The sequence below is a fragment of the Suricata suricatta genome, chromosome 9, assembly GCF_006229205.1.
Source record: "Suricata suricatta isolate VVHF042 chromosome 9, meerkat_22Aug2017_6uvM2_HiC, whole genome shotgun sequence".
Lineage (NCBI taxonomy): Eukaryota > Metazoa > Chordata > Mammalia > Carnivora > Herpestidae > Suricata > Suricata suricatta.
Window position 1 is genome coordinate 45,052,336 of NC_043708.1, and position 17,820 is coordinate 45,070,155.

The following is a 17,820-nucleotide window of genomic DNA, read 5'->3' on the forward strand; positions in this document are numbered from 1 at the left end:
ACACACACACACACACACACACACACACACACACAATGGGAGTATTACATGGCAGTGAGAAAGAATGAAATCTGGCCATTTGTAGGAAAGTGGATGGACCTTGAGGGTGTCAGGCAGAGAAGGACAGATACCATATGATTGCACTCATAGGTCTAACAGGAGACCAGGAGAAACCTAGTGGAGGACCAGGAGGAGGGGAAGAGGGAAAGAGAGTTGGGGAGAGAGAGGGACGCAAAACCTGAGAGACTATTGAATACTGAAAACGAACCAAGAGTGGAAGGGGAAGGGGGAGGGGGAAAAGAGGTGGTGGTACTGGAGGAGGGCACTTGTGGGGAAGAACACTGGGTGTTATATGGAAACCAATTTGACAATAAACTATTTATAAAAAAATAAAATAAAATAAAAAAAAGATGTCTTAACAAAGTTAAAATTAAAAGATAACAAGGACACTTAATTTATAATAGTTTGTCTTTATTTAAAACAAATTAGATGAAAAATTCTACTTTTGAGTTAGAGAGTCTGATTTTATATATGGAGATAGAAGGGAACATTTCTTTTAAACTTCATTAATTTGCTCAACTATCTGAATCATTACATTGATCACATATATAACAGTACTGGATGCCTAAGCCCATGCAAAGTTTCCTTCAAAATATAAGTACAATGGTGACTGACCTAAACAATATATAGTATAGTGGAGGGAGGCTGACATTGATGGTATGTCATGTGATATGTGGTGCTTTATCTTTGGTCAGACTGAGAACACTATTTCCCTTAAGTTAAGATGTACATTACTCAGAGTTCACTTAATGAGTATTAAATGTAATTCAGTTTTGTTATACGGGAATTACAAAGACAAGATTGTGTTGATTGTTTTATTCCATTAAGCAAGGTAACACTGAAGAAGTAAAATGAAAAGAAGAAAATACATATTAGTTGCCCATGGGTTGAGTTTTACTTACAAAATGTTTTGTTTGGCTTATCCAGTATTAGTCTATGATATTTTGAACAATACTTTCAATATCCTGTCATTATTTAAAAAGTAGATTTCCCATTTAAAAATCCAAACTCCTGATTTCTCATGAAAAATGAGATGATTTGGCAATGTCAGTTAACAGTTGGAAATGAATTAGTATGGCTATCCTCTTTAGATCGTGCTTTCTAGTTGACAGCAGTCACCTATCAGTCCCTGTTATCTATCAAATGGTAGTGTCCAGGGTTCTCTGGGCTTTTGAGTTTGAGACCCCTGTTTTAAAGCAAACATTCTTTTAGAGAGGAGGAAGTAGATAAGTGTAAAATGAGAAAAAAAAATTTTAAAATATGTGAAGTTCTGCTGTGAAATTATAAAGTTCTGCTGGATTCCTTCACCCCAGAATATTTAAAATATAGTGAACAAGGGCTTTATTCATTCAATAAATATTTATTAAACAGCAAATACATGCCAGGTGGTAAGTGCTAAGGATATAGCAAGAATAGACTGGTCTTTATTCCAATAATGCCTACAGTCCAGTAAGCTCTCACAAATAAATCAAATATAAAATCACCATTGTGCAAATGTTATGAAGGAAAGGAGCATAATGCTCTGAGAGTCTGTATTTTGGAATCTAATCTGGTTGTATAGTTGAATGAAGGCTTTCTTGAAGAGGTGTCACCCTGGAACTAAGAGTTAACTAAGCAAAGGAAAAAACATTCTAAGAGGGAAAAGAATATGGAAAGATTCTGTGGTAGAAGGGAGATGGCAAATACAAAGGACTGAAAGAATCCTAAGTGTGGCTGGAGTGATGAGGAATAAGGCAGAACATAGTATAAGATGAGGTTGGAACCATGAAGTGTCTTCTAACATATACAAGAGAGTTTGTCTTTATTCTAAGAGTGATCAGAGCCAATAGAGGAATCCGCGGGTAGGACTCATGATAAATTAGATTTTTGTTTTAAAAAGATAACTCTGGCAACAGGTTTAGAATGGAATGGTGGCAACCAGAGGATATGTACACAGTAATTAGGAGGCTAACTGCCATAGATTTGCAATCGATGGTTGTAGCTTGTACCACCTGTTGTGGATGGAGAGAAGTGAATGTTAAGAGATGTTAGAAGGTAACATAGGATTTGGTAATGGAGTGAACGTGAAGCATGAGGAAGGCAACATCAATGACTCATAGACTTCCAAATTATATTAATAAATGCCTAGCAGTACCAGTCATTGAAATGGGGAACACAAGAGAAGGATCAGGTTTGGAGGGAAATAGGTGTCCAGTGAGAGGAGGGAGAAGGAAAGATCATGAGCTCAGTTTGTGGCATGTTTAATCTGAAAGCTTCAGATAGCCTTGAGGATATATCAAATAGGTATAGACTACAAAAAGCCTGCGCTCAGAGAAGCAGTCTTAGGATCACAGATTTGTGTGAATCATCTGCTTTTAGGTGGCAAGATGCCATGGATGTCAATGTGATCACATGGGAAGAACAAAGGGCTGAGGTTCAGGTCTTAAGAAACTTCAATCTCTGTTGGCAAGGCAGAGGCAGAGGCAGAGGCAGAGGCAGAGGCGATTGAAGAGTAGCTCGTAAGGTAGTAAAAAAAAAAAAAATCCAGAACACTGTGCTAACAAATGTGCTAGGCAGTGTAAGTGTTAGAAAGAAAAATATGGTCATCTGCTGCTGAGTGATTAATTTGGGTGAGGAATGAAAAATGTCTAATAAACTTGTTGACATGAAGTTCACTGTGGACCTTAAGGTAACAGCTATTTTGGCAGAGTGATGGGGCAAAGACACCTTTTCTTAGTGAGCATGTGCATGGTCATCCCTGAAAAAGTTGATTATGAAGAATTATAGGCGGTAGCTTTTGGCTTTGTTAAGCCTCTTTCTTGCCTGTTTTCAATTTTATTAATATTTATATTCATTTCCTTTTGCTTGTTTTCTTTGGGCTTATTCTATTTTCCTTTTTCTAACACATTGGATGCTTAGCTTGTTAAATTTCAGGTTCTTTTCTAGCGTAAACATTTAAAGTTCTAGATTTGCTTCCTGCATGCCAAGTTAGCTGCTTCATTCAAGTTCTGTTATGTAATATTTTTACTACCATGTTCTAAATACTTTCTAAGTTCCATTGTGATTCTTTCCTTTATCCATGTGTTCATATGTGTTTGAAGTTTTACCAAATAAAGTCTCACACATTATTTTTGCCACTGAATTCAAACAATATTTTGGTGGTGAGAGAACATGGTCTATGAAACTCCAATTCTTTGGAATTTAATAATAATAGCTAATAATCAGCATATATGCCAGATGCCACTCTAAAGATTTTACATGAATTATGTAATTTAGTCATCACAATGATTCTATGAGGTAGGTACTATTGTTATTCTTATCTTTATAAACGGGGAAATAGATATAGAGAAGTTAAATAATTTACCCAAGTAACTTTACAAATATGTAGAGCTGGTATATGATGTGGCTGTACTCTTTACATTTCTTCCCCACCTTAGGTTTTATTCTTGAAGTAAATTGCAAGCAGAATTCTGTACTGGTTTGAGATGTTTTGAAACTGAAATTGAGGGGGGTTGAGGTGTTTGTACTGAAATTGAGGGGGGTCAATTTCATTGAGGAATTATATATATACAACATACTGCATGTACTTAGGGTACACAATTTGAAGACTTTTGTTATGCATACATATACAACCTCTGAAACCACCAAAACAATAAAATATAGAATATTTCCACACCCTCTAAATTTCATCCTATACCTCTGTTGTTGTACATCCTCCCTTCTGCCTCAGGCCCCAAACAACTGGTGATACAGTTTCTATGACTATAGGTTAATTTTTTATTATGTTTATTTATTGAGAAATAGAGACAGACAGACAGAGACACAGAGAGACAGAGTGTGAGTGGGGAAAGGGGCAGCGAGAGAGGGAGACACAGAATCCAAAGCAGGCTCTAGGCTCTTGAGCTATCAACACAGAGCCCAGCATGGGACTCAAACCCACAAACCATGAGATCATGACCTGAGCTGAAGTCAGATATTAACCAACTAAGCCATCCAGGTGCCCCTTGTTTGGATTTTCTAAAATTTAATATAAAAGCAATATCATGCGAGTTCATTTTTGTCTGGCTTCTTTCATCTGCCTACTGATTTTTAGACTCATTCATGTTGTTCTATCAATGGCTCATTCCTCCTTTTACTGCTGAGTAGTATTCCTTTGCATGGATATACCACATTTGTTTATCTCTTTGGTTTTGTTGGACATCTGGGTTAATTTCAGTTTGATAGAGCTGTTGTGAATATTCATATTCAAGTTTTTGTGTGGACATATGCTTTCATTTCTCTTGGGTATCTAGGACTATAATGACTAGTTTATGACAGGTTTATGACAAGTTTGTTTTCCTTTTTAGAAACTGTAAACTGTTTTCCAAAGTGGTTGTAAAACTTTATGTTCCTATCATCAATGCATGTATTCCAGTTAATCTCCATCTTTGCCAATAGTTGGTGTAGTCAGTGCTTTTAATTTTAGACTTTCTAGTCTATATTTAGTGGCATCTCATTGTGGTTTTAATTTTCATTTTCCTAAAGACTATTTTGAGTATCTTTTTAGGTGTTTCTTGGTCATGCATGTATCTTTTTCTGTGAAGTGTCTACTAAAATATTTTGTCCATTTTTATTGGATTTTCTTATAATTGAGTTGTAAGAGATCTTAATATAATCTGGATACAAGTTCTTTGACAGATATACTTTCTCCCAGTTGTAACTTGCCTTTTTCTTATCTGCCTTGCAAAAACAAGTTTAATTTTTATAAAGTCTCATTTGTTGATTTTGGTTCATGTTTTTGTTTCCTAGGAAATCTTTGTCTCCTTCAAGGTAATGAAGATTTTCTTTTGTTTTCTTCCACGAGTTTTAGCTTTTATATTTAGGCATATAATCCACATCAAGTAGATTTTTGTATATGTGTAAGGTTAAGAATCAATATTCATTTTTTTCAATATGGACATCCAGTTATTTCAGCACCACTTATTGAAAAATAGCATTAATTTCCTCCCTAAATTACCCTTGTGTCTTTGTAAAAAAATCAATTAAATATATATGTATAAGCCTAATTCTGAATTATTCTGCTTCATTGACCTATATATCTATTTTTTCCCATTGTTACCATGTCTTCATTACTGTAACTTTATAGTAGGTCTTAAAATCAGGTAGTATGATTCTCCAACTTCATTCTTTTCAAAATTGTTTCAGCTATGATAAGTCCTTTGTATTTCCACATACATTTTCATTTTATTTATTTTTAAAATATTATTTGAGACAGAGAGAGAGAGAAAGCAAGGAAGAAGGGGCTGAGAGAGGGAGAGAGAGAGAGAACCCCAAGCAGGACCTGCACCACCAGTTCAGAGCCCAACTTGGGGACTCAAACTTATGAACATGAGATCATGACCTGAGTAGAAACCATGAGGTGGATGCTCAATTGACTGAGCTACCCAGGCACCTCTTTCCACTTTCATTTTTAAATCATCTTGGCAATTACTACCAAAACATTCTGAGACTTTAATGGGGATTGCATTGAATGTATAGGTGAATTTGGGGGACGAATGATATCTTCATAATAATGAGTTTTCCAGGGTCCATTTTACTATTTATTTAGGGTTTCCTTAATTTTTCTCAGTAGTTGTCTTCTTTTCATTGTAGAAGACATGCACGTCTATTGTTACATATATTCTTAAGTATTTTAATTTGTGGGGCACTATTTTTATTTCATTTTCTAATTGTTTTCTGGTAGTATATAAAAATAGTCATATCATGCAATCTTCTTAAATTCACTTATTAGATACAATTTTTTGTAAAATCCAAATTTATTAGGATTTTTTTACCTAGACAGTCATGTTGTCTACAAATGTTTCTTGAATTCCACATATGAATGAAAGTATATGGTATTTGTTTTCTTTTACTGACTTATTTCACTTAGCATCATGCCCTCTAAATCTATCCATGTTGTTGCAAATGGCAAGATTTCATTGATTTTCATGGCTGAGTAATATTCCATTGTATATATTTATACCATACCTACTTTATCCATTCATCAATTGATAGACACTTGGGCTATTTCCATGTCTTGGCAATTATAAATAATGCTGAAATAAGCATGGAGGTGAATATATCTTTTCAAACTAGGGTTTTTGTATTCTTTCATATTGTTTGGGTAAATACCCAGTATTCTTTCATATTTTGGGTGTAAATACCCAGGATAGGATTATATGCTATGGTAATTCTATTTTAAATATTTTGAGGAACCTCCATACTGTTTCCAGAGTGGCTGCACCAGTTTGCCTTCCCACAGGTGTTCCTTTTTCTCCACATCCTCCCAGTGCTTGTTATTTCTTTTGTTGTTGAGTTTAGCCATTTTGACAGGTGTGAGGTGATCTCATCATGGTTTTGATTTGCATCTTCCTGATGGTTAGTGATGCTGAGCATTTTTTGATGTGTATATTGGTCATCTGTATGTCTTTTACTGAGAAATGTCTGTTCATGTCTCCTGCCCATTTTAGTTGGATTATTTGGGGGGTTTTCTTGGTGTTCTTTTTTTGTAATTTTTAAGTTGTCTATTTTTTTTTTTTGCCTTATTGCAACGTCTAATACCTCTAGCAAAATGGCCATGACAAAAAATGAAGTACTCTCTTCTTGTCCTAGGGAGTAATCTTTTTTCTTTCTTGTTTTCTCTCTTTCTCTCTCTCCCTCCTACAAGTGGAGGCAATTTTATTTCTCCTTCTAATTGTCTTCTCTTTCTTTCTTTCTCTCTCTCCTACAAATGGAAGCAATTTTCTTTCCTCCTAATTCTCTCTTGTTTCTTTCTTCCTTTCCTTTCGCTCCCTCGCTCTTGCTCTCTCTCCCTCTTCCTCTCTCTCTTTCAAGTAATCTTTATAACCAATGTGGGGCTTGAAGTCATGACCCTGAGATCAAGAGTCACATGGTCTACCAAATAAGCCAGCCAGGCATGGAAGTAATCTTTCAATCTTTCATTATTAAGTACAATGTTGGCTTAAGTTTTTTTTTTAACTATTATTTGCTATATTGAGGAGTTTCTCTTCTTTTTCATATTCTCCTAAAAGTTGATTTATTAAAGATCATGGTTGTTCAAGTTTGTCAAATCATTTTTCTGCATTTATTGACAAGATATGATTTTCTCCTTTACATTGCCAATTAAGGTTTAGTGTTGATTTAAAAAAACTTTTTTAAGATGTTTATTCATTTTTGATAGAGAGACAGTGTGAGTGGGGAAGGAGCAGAAAAGCAGGGTGATCGGGCACAGAATCTGAGGCAGGCTCTGGGCCCTGAGCTGTCAGCACAGAGCCCAATGTGGAGCTTGAACACAAGAACTATGAGATCATGACCAGAGCCAAAGTCAGCTGCTTAATGACTAAGCCATCTAGGTACCCCTATTCTGCTGATTTTTGAATGTTAAATCAATGTTGCATTCTTGGGATAAAACAGATTTGGTCAGGATGTGTTATCCTTTATGTATAGTTTTGGATTTGATTTGCTAATATTTGCTGTTATTTTTCATAATTACTTTTCCTTTATTTTTTAAAATATTTATTTTTGAGACAGACAGACAGAGAGCATGTCGTCAGAAAAAACACTTGGTATCATTTCAATCCTGTTAAATTTGTGAAGACTTATTTGTAATTTAAATGTCATCTACCCTGGGAAAGATCCATATGTGCTTGACAAGAGTGCGTATTCTGCTGCTGTTGGGTGAAATGTTCTGCAGTCAAACGCTCTACCCCTGAGCTATACCCCCAGCTGGGTGAAATGTTCTGCATATGTCTGTTGGGTTCATTTGGTATAGAGTATTACGCGAGTGCTTTGTTTCCTTTTTGATCTTCTGTCTGGATATTCTATCCATTATTGAAAATGGGGCATTGAAGCCTCTTACTATTACGTTATTACTATCTATTTCTTCCTTCAGTTCTGTCAGTATTTGCTTTCAGTCTATATGTATCCTTATATCTAAAGTAAGCTTATTTTAGACAGTAATATAATTGGGTCCTTTATTATTTTTCAATCCATGCAGTAACTCTAAACAATTTGGGGATTTTAATCCATTTACATTTACAGTAATTATTAATAACAAAGGATTTACTATTGCTATTTTGTTGTTATTTTTGTTAGTCCTGTCATTGTTTGGTCTCTCTTTTCATCACTTGCTATTCTCCTTTGTCATTTGTTGATGATTCTGTACTGATATGCTTTATTCCTTTCCCTTTTTCTATTATAACTTCTATAGGTGTGTGTGTGTGTTTGTGTGTGTGTGTGTGTGTGTATGTGTAGTTAGCTTGGGGTGTACAAAAAATATAGTTTATAACAGTTTATTTTAAGCTGATAATAACTTACATTCAATTGTATACAAAAAACCCTCTAACTTCTCCCCCTTAACATTTTCTGGTTGTCACACTTCGTATCTATTTTTCTTGTATATCTTTTAACTTTTTTATTGTTATTCTAATAATTTTTCCTTAACATTTATACTGGAATTAAAAGTGATTTAATCACCACCATTACAGTAACAAAATTCTGTATTTGTCTATGTATTTATCTTTACTAAAGTTTCACAATTATGCTACTGTGTGACTTTTTAGCATCCTTTTGTTTCAACTTGAATTCTCTTTGGCATTATTTTGTAAGGCAGGTCTGTATTTTATAAGGCAGATAATGAACTCCTTCAGCTTTTGTTTATCTGGAAAAGTCATTATTTTCCCATTTTTGAAAGATAGTTTTACAAAGTAAATATTATTCTTTGTTGGCAGTATTTTTGTCTCAGCACTTTAAATAGATCATCCCACTTTTTTCTGGCCTTTAAGATATCTGCTGAAAAATCTGTGTACAGTTCTATAGGGATTCCCTTGTATGTGAAAAGTCTCTTTTTCTGTTTTTAAAAATCATTTTGATTTTTGAAAACTTAATTATAATTTGTCTTTCTTTGGATTCCTCTTTTTTTTTTTTAATATAATCTTTTGGCTTCTTGGATCTGAATGTCCATTTCCTAACCCAGATTTGGGAAGTTTTCAGCCATTATTTCTTTGAATAACCCTTCTAGTCCTTTCTCTCTTTTCCATCTAGGACTAAATGAATATATTGGTCTGTTTGATAGTGTACCACACAAGTCTCTTTAGCATTGTTTATTCTTTTTCATTCTATTTTTTGCTTTTCTGGCTGGATTATTTCCAATGATTTGTATTTGAGTTCATTAATCCTTTCTTCTGTTTGATCTAGTCTGCTGATGAACCCTCAAATGAATTTTTCACATCAGATTTTGTGTTATTTTCAGCTCCATGATTTCTGTATTGTACTTTTAAAATATTTCCTAAATGTTTACTTATTTTTGAGAAAGCATGAGCAGGCAGAGAGGGGGAAAAGAAGATCCAAAGTGGGCTCTGTGCTGACAGCAGAGAGTTTGATGCCGGGCTCAAACTCATGAACCATGAGATTATGACCTGAGCCGAAGTTGGACACTTAACTGACTGAGCCCCTCAGGTGCCCCTAAAATATTTTCTATCACTGTTGAAATTCACATGCATTGTTGAAATTGTTCATGCTTCATTCCCTTTATGACAGTTATTTTGAATTCTCTATGAAGTAAATTATATAACTGTTTCATTGGGACTTGTAAGGACTTATCTCACTGCTTTATTTGGAACATCTTTGCCTGATTCTTCATTTTTCTTGACTTTCTGTGTTGTTATCTGTGCAACAGACAAAATGCTCACTTCTCTCAGCCTTCACAGACTGTCCTTATACAAGAGAAGAACCTCACCAATCTGCTTGTCCAGAGACTCTGGGGGCCTCTACCAACTCTTTTCCTTCCCACAGATATTTGGGAAGTTCTAGGTTCTGGTTTGCTTGATCTGTGCTGAAATTGAGGGTGAGGAGACATGTCACTTACTAGTTCAAATTGCTGTCTCTGTTCTCCCTCAGGGGGTTAGATTGTATTGGACCCAACAGAGCTCCAACACTGGCAAGACAGAAGCTTGACATCTGCAGAAACCCCTAGGAAAAGTTGGGCTGCTAGGTAAACAAACACCTTCCCTCCTCTGAAAGAAGGGGAGAACTAGGCACACAATTGTACGATACTGCACTGGGGTCAGTGACTGGTTCCTCAATCATTTTGGTGATTCTGATTTTGTGTCTAGCTGGGGTGCAGGTGCCTTTTAATTAGTTTCTGGATTTCCCACAAAGGGAATCTGTCTATGAATTGTTGCTGAATTGGTGTTTTCTTTTAAGTTTTTTAAACATATTTTTTATTTATTTGAGAGAGAGAGAGAGAGAAAGACAGCATGAGCAAGAGAAGGTCAGAGAGAGAGGGAGACACAGAATTTGAAGACAGGCTCCAGGCTCTGAGCTAGCTGGAAGCACAGAGCCCAACGCGGGGCTCGAACCCACAAACTGCGGGATCATGACCTGAGCCAAAGTCAGATACTCAACCTGACTGAGCCACCCAGGTGCCCCTGAATTGGTGTTTTTGCAGGAGGAAGTAAGGTCCATGGCTTCCTACTCCTCCATCTTGCTAATATCCCTCATGATAAAGCTTTTATTTCTCCATTATTTTGATAGTTTCACTGTGAGTAGAATTTTATGTTTCTGGTTTCTTACTCTCATCACTTTGATGATGTTTCATTGTCTTCTGAATTCTTTAGTTGTTAATGAAATGTCAACAAACTAATTTTATAACTTTGTTAGTAATATTTTCGGTCTAGTTTTAAAAAATTTAATATTATGTTTATTATTTATTTTACTTTAATTCTAGTGTAGTTAACAGTGTTATGTTAGTTTGGTATACAATATAGCAGTTCAGCAATTCTATGTATCACTGAGTACTTACCACTTACTTTACCCATTCCCTCATCCACTTCCCCTCTGGTAACCATTAGTTTGTTCTCTATAGTTAGTGGTTTGTTTCTTGGTTCATCTCTTTTGTTCCTTTGTTCATTTGTTTTGTTTCTTAAATTCCACATGAGTGAAATCATATGACATTTATCTTTCTCTAACTTACTTCACCTAGCATTATACCCTCTAGTTCTTTCCATGTTGTTGGAAATGGCAAGATTTCATTTTGATGGCTGAATATTCCATTGTATACACACACACACACCATCTTCTTTATTTACCTATTGATGGACACTTTGGCTACTTTAAATAATGCTGCAATAAACATAGGAGTGCATATATCTTTTTGAATTAGTGTTTTTGTACACCCAGTGGAATTACTCGATTATATGACAGTTCTATTTTTAATTTTTTGAGGAACCTCTATATTATTTTCCACAGTGGCTGCACCAGTTTATGTTACCACCAACAGTGCATGAGGGTTCCTTTTTCTCCATATCCTCAACAATGCTTGTTGTTTCTTTTTTATTTTAGCCATTCTGTCCAGTTGTTTTAAAAATATTTTGTATTATTTTAAAGTTATACTCTGTGTTCTTTTTCTTTTAGCCTGTGTTGGATTTTGGAAGTTTTCATAATCAGAAACTTGGTGTCTTTCATTAATTTGGGCAAATTCTAAGTCACTATTCCTTTGAATAATTTCTCTAAAATTCCAATTAGATGTATAATGGGCCGGCTCATTCTATTTTCATTCTCCCTTAATCCCTTGCTCATATTTTTTATTTTTTAATTTTCTGGATTATATTCTGGGTGATCTTACTATCAGATCTTCATAATTTCTTTAATTGTTTAATCTGTTGTTTAACTATTTCAATTTTTAATTTAAAAATGATATATTTCCAAATGTGCCTAAAGTTTTAAAATCACATATCAATACCATTTACTTTCTTAATTTACATAAGAATTTTGTATTATGTATTTGATAATTCTAACATCTTTAATCTTTGTAGTGTAGATTCTATAGTGTAATTTTTCATTTTGTGCTTATGTTTTGTGTAAAAATTTATCTGTCAGGATTCTGGGTTTAAGGTATGCTTCTCAAGGAGTGCCTGGGTGGCTCAGTTAGTTAAGTATCAGACTTTGGCCCAGGTCATGACCTCACAGTGTATGAGTTCGAGCCCCACATTGGGCTCTGGGCTGATAGCTCAGAGCCTGCAGTCTGCTTCAGAGTCTGTCTCCCTCCCTCTTTGCCCCTCCCCCACCTGCGCTTTGTCTCTGTCTCTCAAAAATAAACAAACATTAAAAATCTTTTTAAAGTATACTTTTCAACAAATGATTTGCATTTGCTCCTTCAAGCTTCTTGAGGTTACTACTAAGCCAGGATACCAATAAACTACATTTTCAGTTTGGGTTTTAGTTATTTTTTCCTCCTAGGTCATAGAAGTGGTGTGAACTTGTGTGAGAATAAATTTGTTATGCATTCTCAGGGAAGACTTTTCTTTCCCCATTTGTACCTCTGTCACCCAAGACCAAGGCAGAGAGGCACAAAGCCCATTATCAACCTTTGACAAACTGCATATTGTTCATAGTCCATCCACTGAAGATATACATTTTGAGAATTCTGGGATTAAGCTGGAGGGAATGAAGTCTCTGATTAGACTTCATCACAAGGTATTGTCTCCAATGTCACCTTCCCAGACCCCCAACACATATAATTAACATCCAAGCTGTAGGCAAGCAGGAAGCAGCTAATAACCACTCCCAACCCCAAGGCAAACATCTGTGTGGCACTTTAACATTCTGTATTCTGTGTGTGTGTGTGTTTGTGTGTGTGTGTGTGGTTTGTTGCCTCTAAGGAATTTCTTCACTTATCAGCTTAATCATTCTTTGAAAACGACTGAATACTCTCTGCAGCATTTTAAGGTATTTTTCTGAATCTTTGTTCAGTTGGATGGCCCTCGTTTCTACTTCTTTCTATAAACTAGGAGCTGAGGGTCATATGCTGAGAATGAAGGGGGAAGAAAGTGCTGGAGAGAGGAAGGTTTGAAATGGGGGAAAGTGGGAAAGCAAATAGTAAAGTACTAAATAATGAAATGTTGGTGGTGATGGCAAAGTACAAAATAATGAAACGTTGTTGGTAATCATCAGAATAGATTATAAGGATAGATCATTTGATAAGACTTTATCGCCCTTGGCTATGTGGTAGCTTTACACCTGATGCATATTAGCCATGTAACCTTGGACAAATCACACCCTATTTGTATCTACCTGTATCATGGGGGTTGTGAAGCTAAGTGTTACAAAATTCAACATTGAACTAAAACCATTATTTCTAGCAAATAGTAACTAACTCACGATGTGAGACTTAGTTTTACAGATTTTTCTACTCAATAGATTTTGCTGAAACCAAATTAGCAAAGTCCTAATTACTATGGGCCATTTGCCATGATATAAAAATACTACTGCTAAGCAAACCTCAGATATATTAAAATGGTTTCATTACTAATATTTTACCTGTGGTAATCAAAATGAACTTTTATCTAATTAAGTCACAATAATCCAAAAGAATCTTAGCATTCATACCATATACAATATTTTCAGTAGAAAATACAAAGATCTTAGAAAGTCCACAAAGAATTTAGCTCAACTGTTCATCAAAATGAAGTTAACCCCCAAATTTTAGATGGCTAAATATTTTCTAGATTTGGCCTTTTCAAGATTATCATTCAATAATATATTCACCATTGTTCTTTGCTATAAGATAAAAATATAATGAAGTGACTTATCCTTAAAGAATTTCCAGGCATGCCTGGGTGGCTCAGTTGGTTAAGCGTCCAACTTCGGCTCACATCATGATCTCACAGTTTGTGGGTTCGAGCCCTGCGCTGGGCTCTGTGCTGACAGCTCAGAGTCTGGAGCCTGCTTCGGTTCTGTGTCTCCCTCTCTCTCTGACCCTCCCTCACTCACACTCTGTCTCTCTCTCTCTCTCAAAAATAAACAGTAAAAAATTTAAAAAAAGAAAGAAAGAATTTCCATTTTAGGTGGTGAAATGCTCTTGTGAGAAATAACAAAATGTTATAATGACACCCAGTAAGTACATGTAAGTTAAACTACAGGTTCTTTGACCTCTCACCAATATTCGGAAGAATGTATTCATTGTCAGGCACAATGATAGCATCAATGAATGTAAGGGTTTAATTTTCCTGAATTAAATTTTCCAAGTTGTTTTGGCATTGTGATTAAGTCACCATATTTTATCCCAGTTAAGCAACTGGCATTTATGTTACAAAACTGCAAGAAAAAAATGTTAGCATGGGCCTTGAAGATGAACTCATTGATTCTGGGGTTTATAATTATACTCCAAAGGTAGTACACTATCAACTCTCATCTTAAGTTCTTTTACTTGTTTGTCTAGGTTGCACCATTTTATCAGATAATTTGTTTTAAAGACTAAAGTCTTCCCTGGTAAAAGTGTAGGAGTGCAAGTCTTTCTTTGGTAAAGTACATGTTCTATTGATCATGCCAGAAAAAAAGTTTAGTAGGTGTTTTTAGATTCCTGTAGGTTTTTTTCAACTATCTGCTTCTAGGAGGTTAAGTTGAAAAGTCTATTTCAGAAGGGCTACTTGTCCTTATCTCAATTCCACTCAAGTGGAGTCAACAAAAGAGTGATGTAGGAGTCTTAACTTTTTGAAAACTGAATGAGTTTTAGAAGAACCACCAAAATGCATTCAAATTAGTAATGGTTGTTTTTCTAACTTTATTTTTATATTGCTCCATGGTTTTTTGTAACTAATTCCTTAAAGTTAGAATCTTTTTAATCAGTGAGAAATGTATGCAACAAATGCTTTAAAGAGGCTGACAGTAAAATGAAATTAGTACTTAATGACAGATATTAAAGACAGAGTGATTTGGTAATCAAGAAGTACAACTATTCTAAACAGGAATAGGACCTTTTGGTTAAAAAAAAATCAAATGTCAGTTACATTTTGTTATTTGCCATCACATAGCTTTCCCTATCATCCTTCTATAATACCAAGAACTCACTGAAAAAGCTTCATTAATTCAGAATGATCAATTGAAAGTATACTTCTAGTAATCTGAATTAAAATACTCTTTTAAATACAGATTCCTCTGGATTTTTCCTAATGAATAAGGAAATGATTTCTGATCAAGATCTCTCTCCCAGTTGAAAATTTGTTCTTTCGAGTACAGTTGTGTGTCTTAAAATTGTTAATTTGATTATAAGAAGAGAGGCATAGACAATCTATAATCTATCTTTTTTTAGGAGACACTACAAAAGGAGAAAGCTTTATCTTCTTTCCAAATTATATTTTCTTGGTTTATTGTGTTTTACTGCTTTTTGTAAAGTACATCACACAAACAAAAGATTCACTTAGCAGGAAGGCTTTTAGACTTTTAATTCTTTCTCATTTAGCTTGGAATATCAGCAATTAAGAGTATGAAAACCCAATCTAGATATCATGTAGTTTATGCTGTAGAAGCATACTTTAGAATTTTGAGATAACTATAGATGTTTTTACTATTGTGATAGTATTTAGCCACTTTGTAATTACCTCAAGGTGAGAGGTTTGACTGGGAGAGGGCAGAAGGGAATCTTTTGGGACACCAGAAATGCTGTCTTAGTCTTGGTGGTGGTAACATGAGTTATGTTTGCATACATAAAATTTCACCTAGCTGTGCACTTAAGATTCATGCCCTTTATGGCATATCTTGAATCTCAAAAAAGGTAAAAAACAAACAAAAAAACCACCCAAGCATTCGGCTACTTTATGAAATGCCTAATATTTTACAGTGAATTATTAATATGATTTTATAAGTCAAAATGTATAGCAGAAAAACAATTTATCTGGTGATCATGGCATAAGAATTGCTATGCTGTCAGGTAAATTATATCTAAAGCTAGAGTAAAGCAAATGAGAGGTCTCTGGTATTCGAATAGATACGGTGTCAGGAAGAATAAAATGTATCAATTTAACTATAAACAAGATAAGTGTTAAAACAGCTTAAACAACAACTAGAAGATGAGAACATCATCCAATAAGTGACATGACTACGCATGATGTGATTTATGATTGCCCCTGCTCTTTATTTTTGCTTTTTACTGTTTGGGTTTTGTCATTATATTGCTTGGTCTTCCAAAGCGTAAAGAATTCAAGTTAAATTAGTTTTGTTACTTATTTTCAACTGTTGTTTTTAGTGTGGTAAAAAGCTGAAGTTATGACAGTAATTTAAAAATTATGCATTCTACTTCCGCATCTATTATGGGAGAAAATAATTGGTATACACGGGAAATATAAACATCTTGCCTCAAATGTTTTTTTTTTTTTTAACTTTTGCAGAACTGTGTTAATTCTCATCACCTCCAAAAGCCTTTGAGAGGATTAGCTGCATGGACCAATATTGTTCTATATTAGTATTAAGCATATGATGTCACCTTGTTTCCACCCCTCCTCAAGCTTTTTTTTTTTTTTTTTTTGGTGGGGGAGGGGAAGGGAGAGTTTTTGGGCAATTCTCAAAATTCTGTGGCTTGAATACCACTAGCGAACACACATGATTGACAACCTTCCACTCTCAAACCTGTTTGAAATGGGTCAAATACCTAAGCGCTGCAGAACAATGCAATCCGACCAGCAATTCCCCATAAAAGAGAAAGGGGGTGTGATTAGGTTCCAGCTATTAAGTAAGTTATTGCAAAAACAGTTGAGTGGTTTGCTTCTGCAACAGTCATAGGTTAAGCTCGTATTTTCTATCTTAATTTTAGCTCTTTAAAAACCCACTAGGCTGTACGAGGTAGGATGTATAGCCAAAGCATGGAGCAAGAGGGGCAAACGTTAAGAGCTTTATGGAGGTCTTTATACCGACCCTCGGCATCGGTTATTGATCATTAACCCTGCTGGGGAACTTATCGAACAGAATTCGTGTGAGGCTCATCGAGCCACAGGAAAGGAGATGCAGGAGGGAATATAAGCTTCTAATAAAAGAAACGCAGCAACAATAGCAGAGGAACAGCTCTGCCTGGTGACGTAATGGCTGGCAGCGGTCCAGCTTCAGCAGAGCTGCTGCTACCTCAGCATCCAACCTCTCTCAACACAGTCCGGCTTCGGCAGAGCTACCGGGGCCGCTACTTCTTGCGATGCCACTTTGCTGGGGCCACCAGCACCTTACCTTGGAGGGCCAAAACACCGAACAAAGGGCTGTCCTGTTTTAAGTTGTCAGAACCCACATTCTCACTCACTCAACCCCGTCAGCCTCTCAGAAACCGAGTCAAGCCGCTGCTTAAGTTTAGGGCGAGAACGCTGGCGCACACTCCAGACGTGCCTCAGTTTCCCCCAAGCTGCTCTCGGGTCCACCTCTCACTGCCGTCCCCCTCTGCCCCCCGGCCCTCAGCCCGAGGTGATCGCGGCGGCCCCGCACGCCGGTCCTCCGCCTTACCTCCGCCAGGTAGAGGTTGAGGAGACAGAGCGTGGAGAACTGGAGACAGGAGGGGAAGCAGTAGAGCAGCCAGTGCGGGAAGAAGTGCAGGTGAGCGGGCGGCCGGAGCAGGGGCAGGGAGCCGCTGAGCGAGAAGGCGGCGGAGAAGAGGGTGGTCCTGAGCGCTGCCCACAGGAGACAGAGGAAGAGGCAGAGGCTCTGGTAACTCAGCCGCCGCTCCCGGTAGAGCAGCAGCCTCCACAGCTGCAGGTAGGCAAAGGCGAAGAGCGCGGCGTAGAGCAGGGCGTGCAGGATGCTCAGCGCCAACTGCACCGAGCCCGGCACCGCGGCGCCTGAGGCGGCAGCGACGGCGCCTCCGCCTCCGCCTCCGGGCGTCGAGGGCTCGCGGCCGGCCGCCGGACCCGGCACGGGCACCCTCATGAGGGGGCTGGGGCGCGGGCGAGAGAGCGCGGGAAGGAAGGGGCCGGACTCAGAGCCGCCGTCGAGGGGGAGAAGGATTCCCCCTTA

At 36.7% G+C, this 17,820-nt stretch overlaps 1 protein-coding gene across 1 annotated transcript in view; it reads right to left on the minus strand.

Moving 5' to 3' along the window:
• GPR137C (G protein-coupled receptor 137C) overlaps positions 1 to 17,733 on the minus strand; it is a 61,636-nt gene extending 43,903 nt beyond the window's left edge. The window contains exon 1 of the mRNA XM_029951114.1: positions 17,314 to 17,733. Within this exon, the coding sequence (XP_029806974.1) occupies positions 17,314 to 17,733 (420 nt within the window). The remainder of the gene's footprint in view (positions 1 to 17,313) is intronic.
• Positions 17,734 to 17,820: the final 87 nt, after the last annotated feature.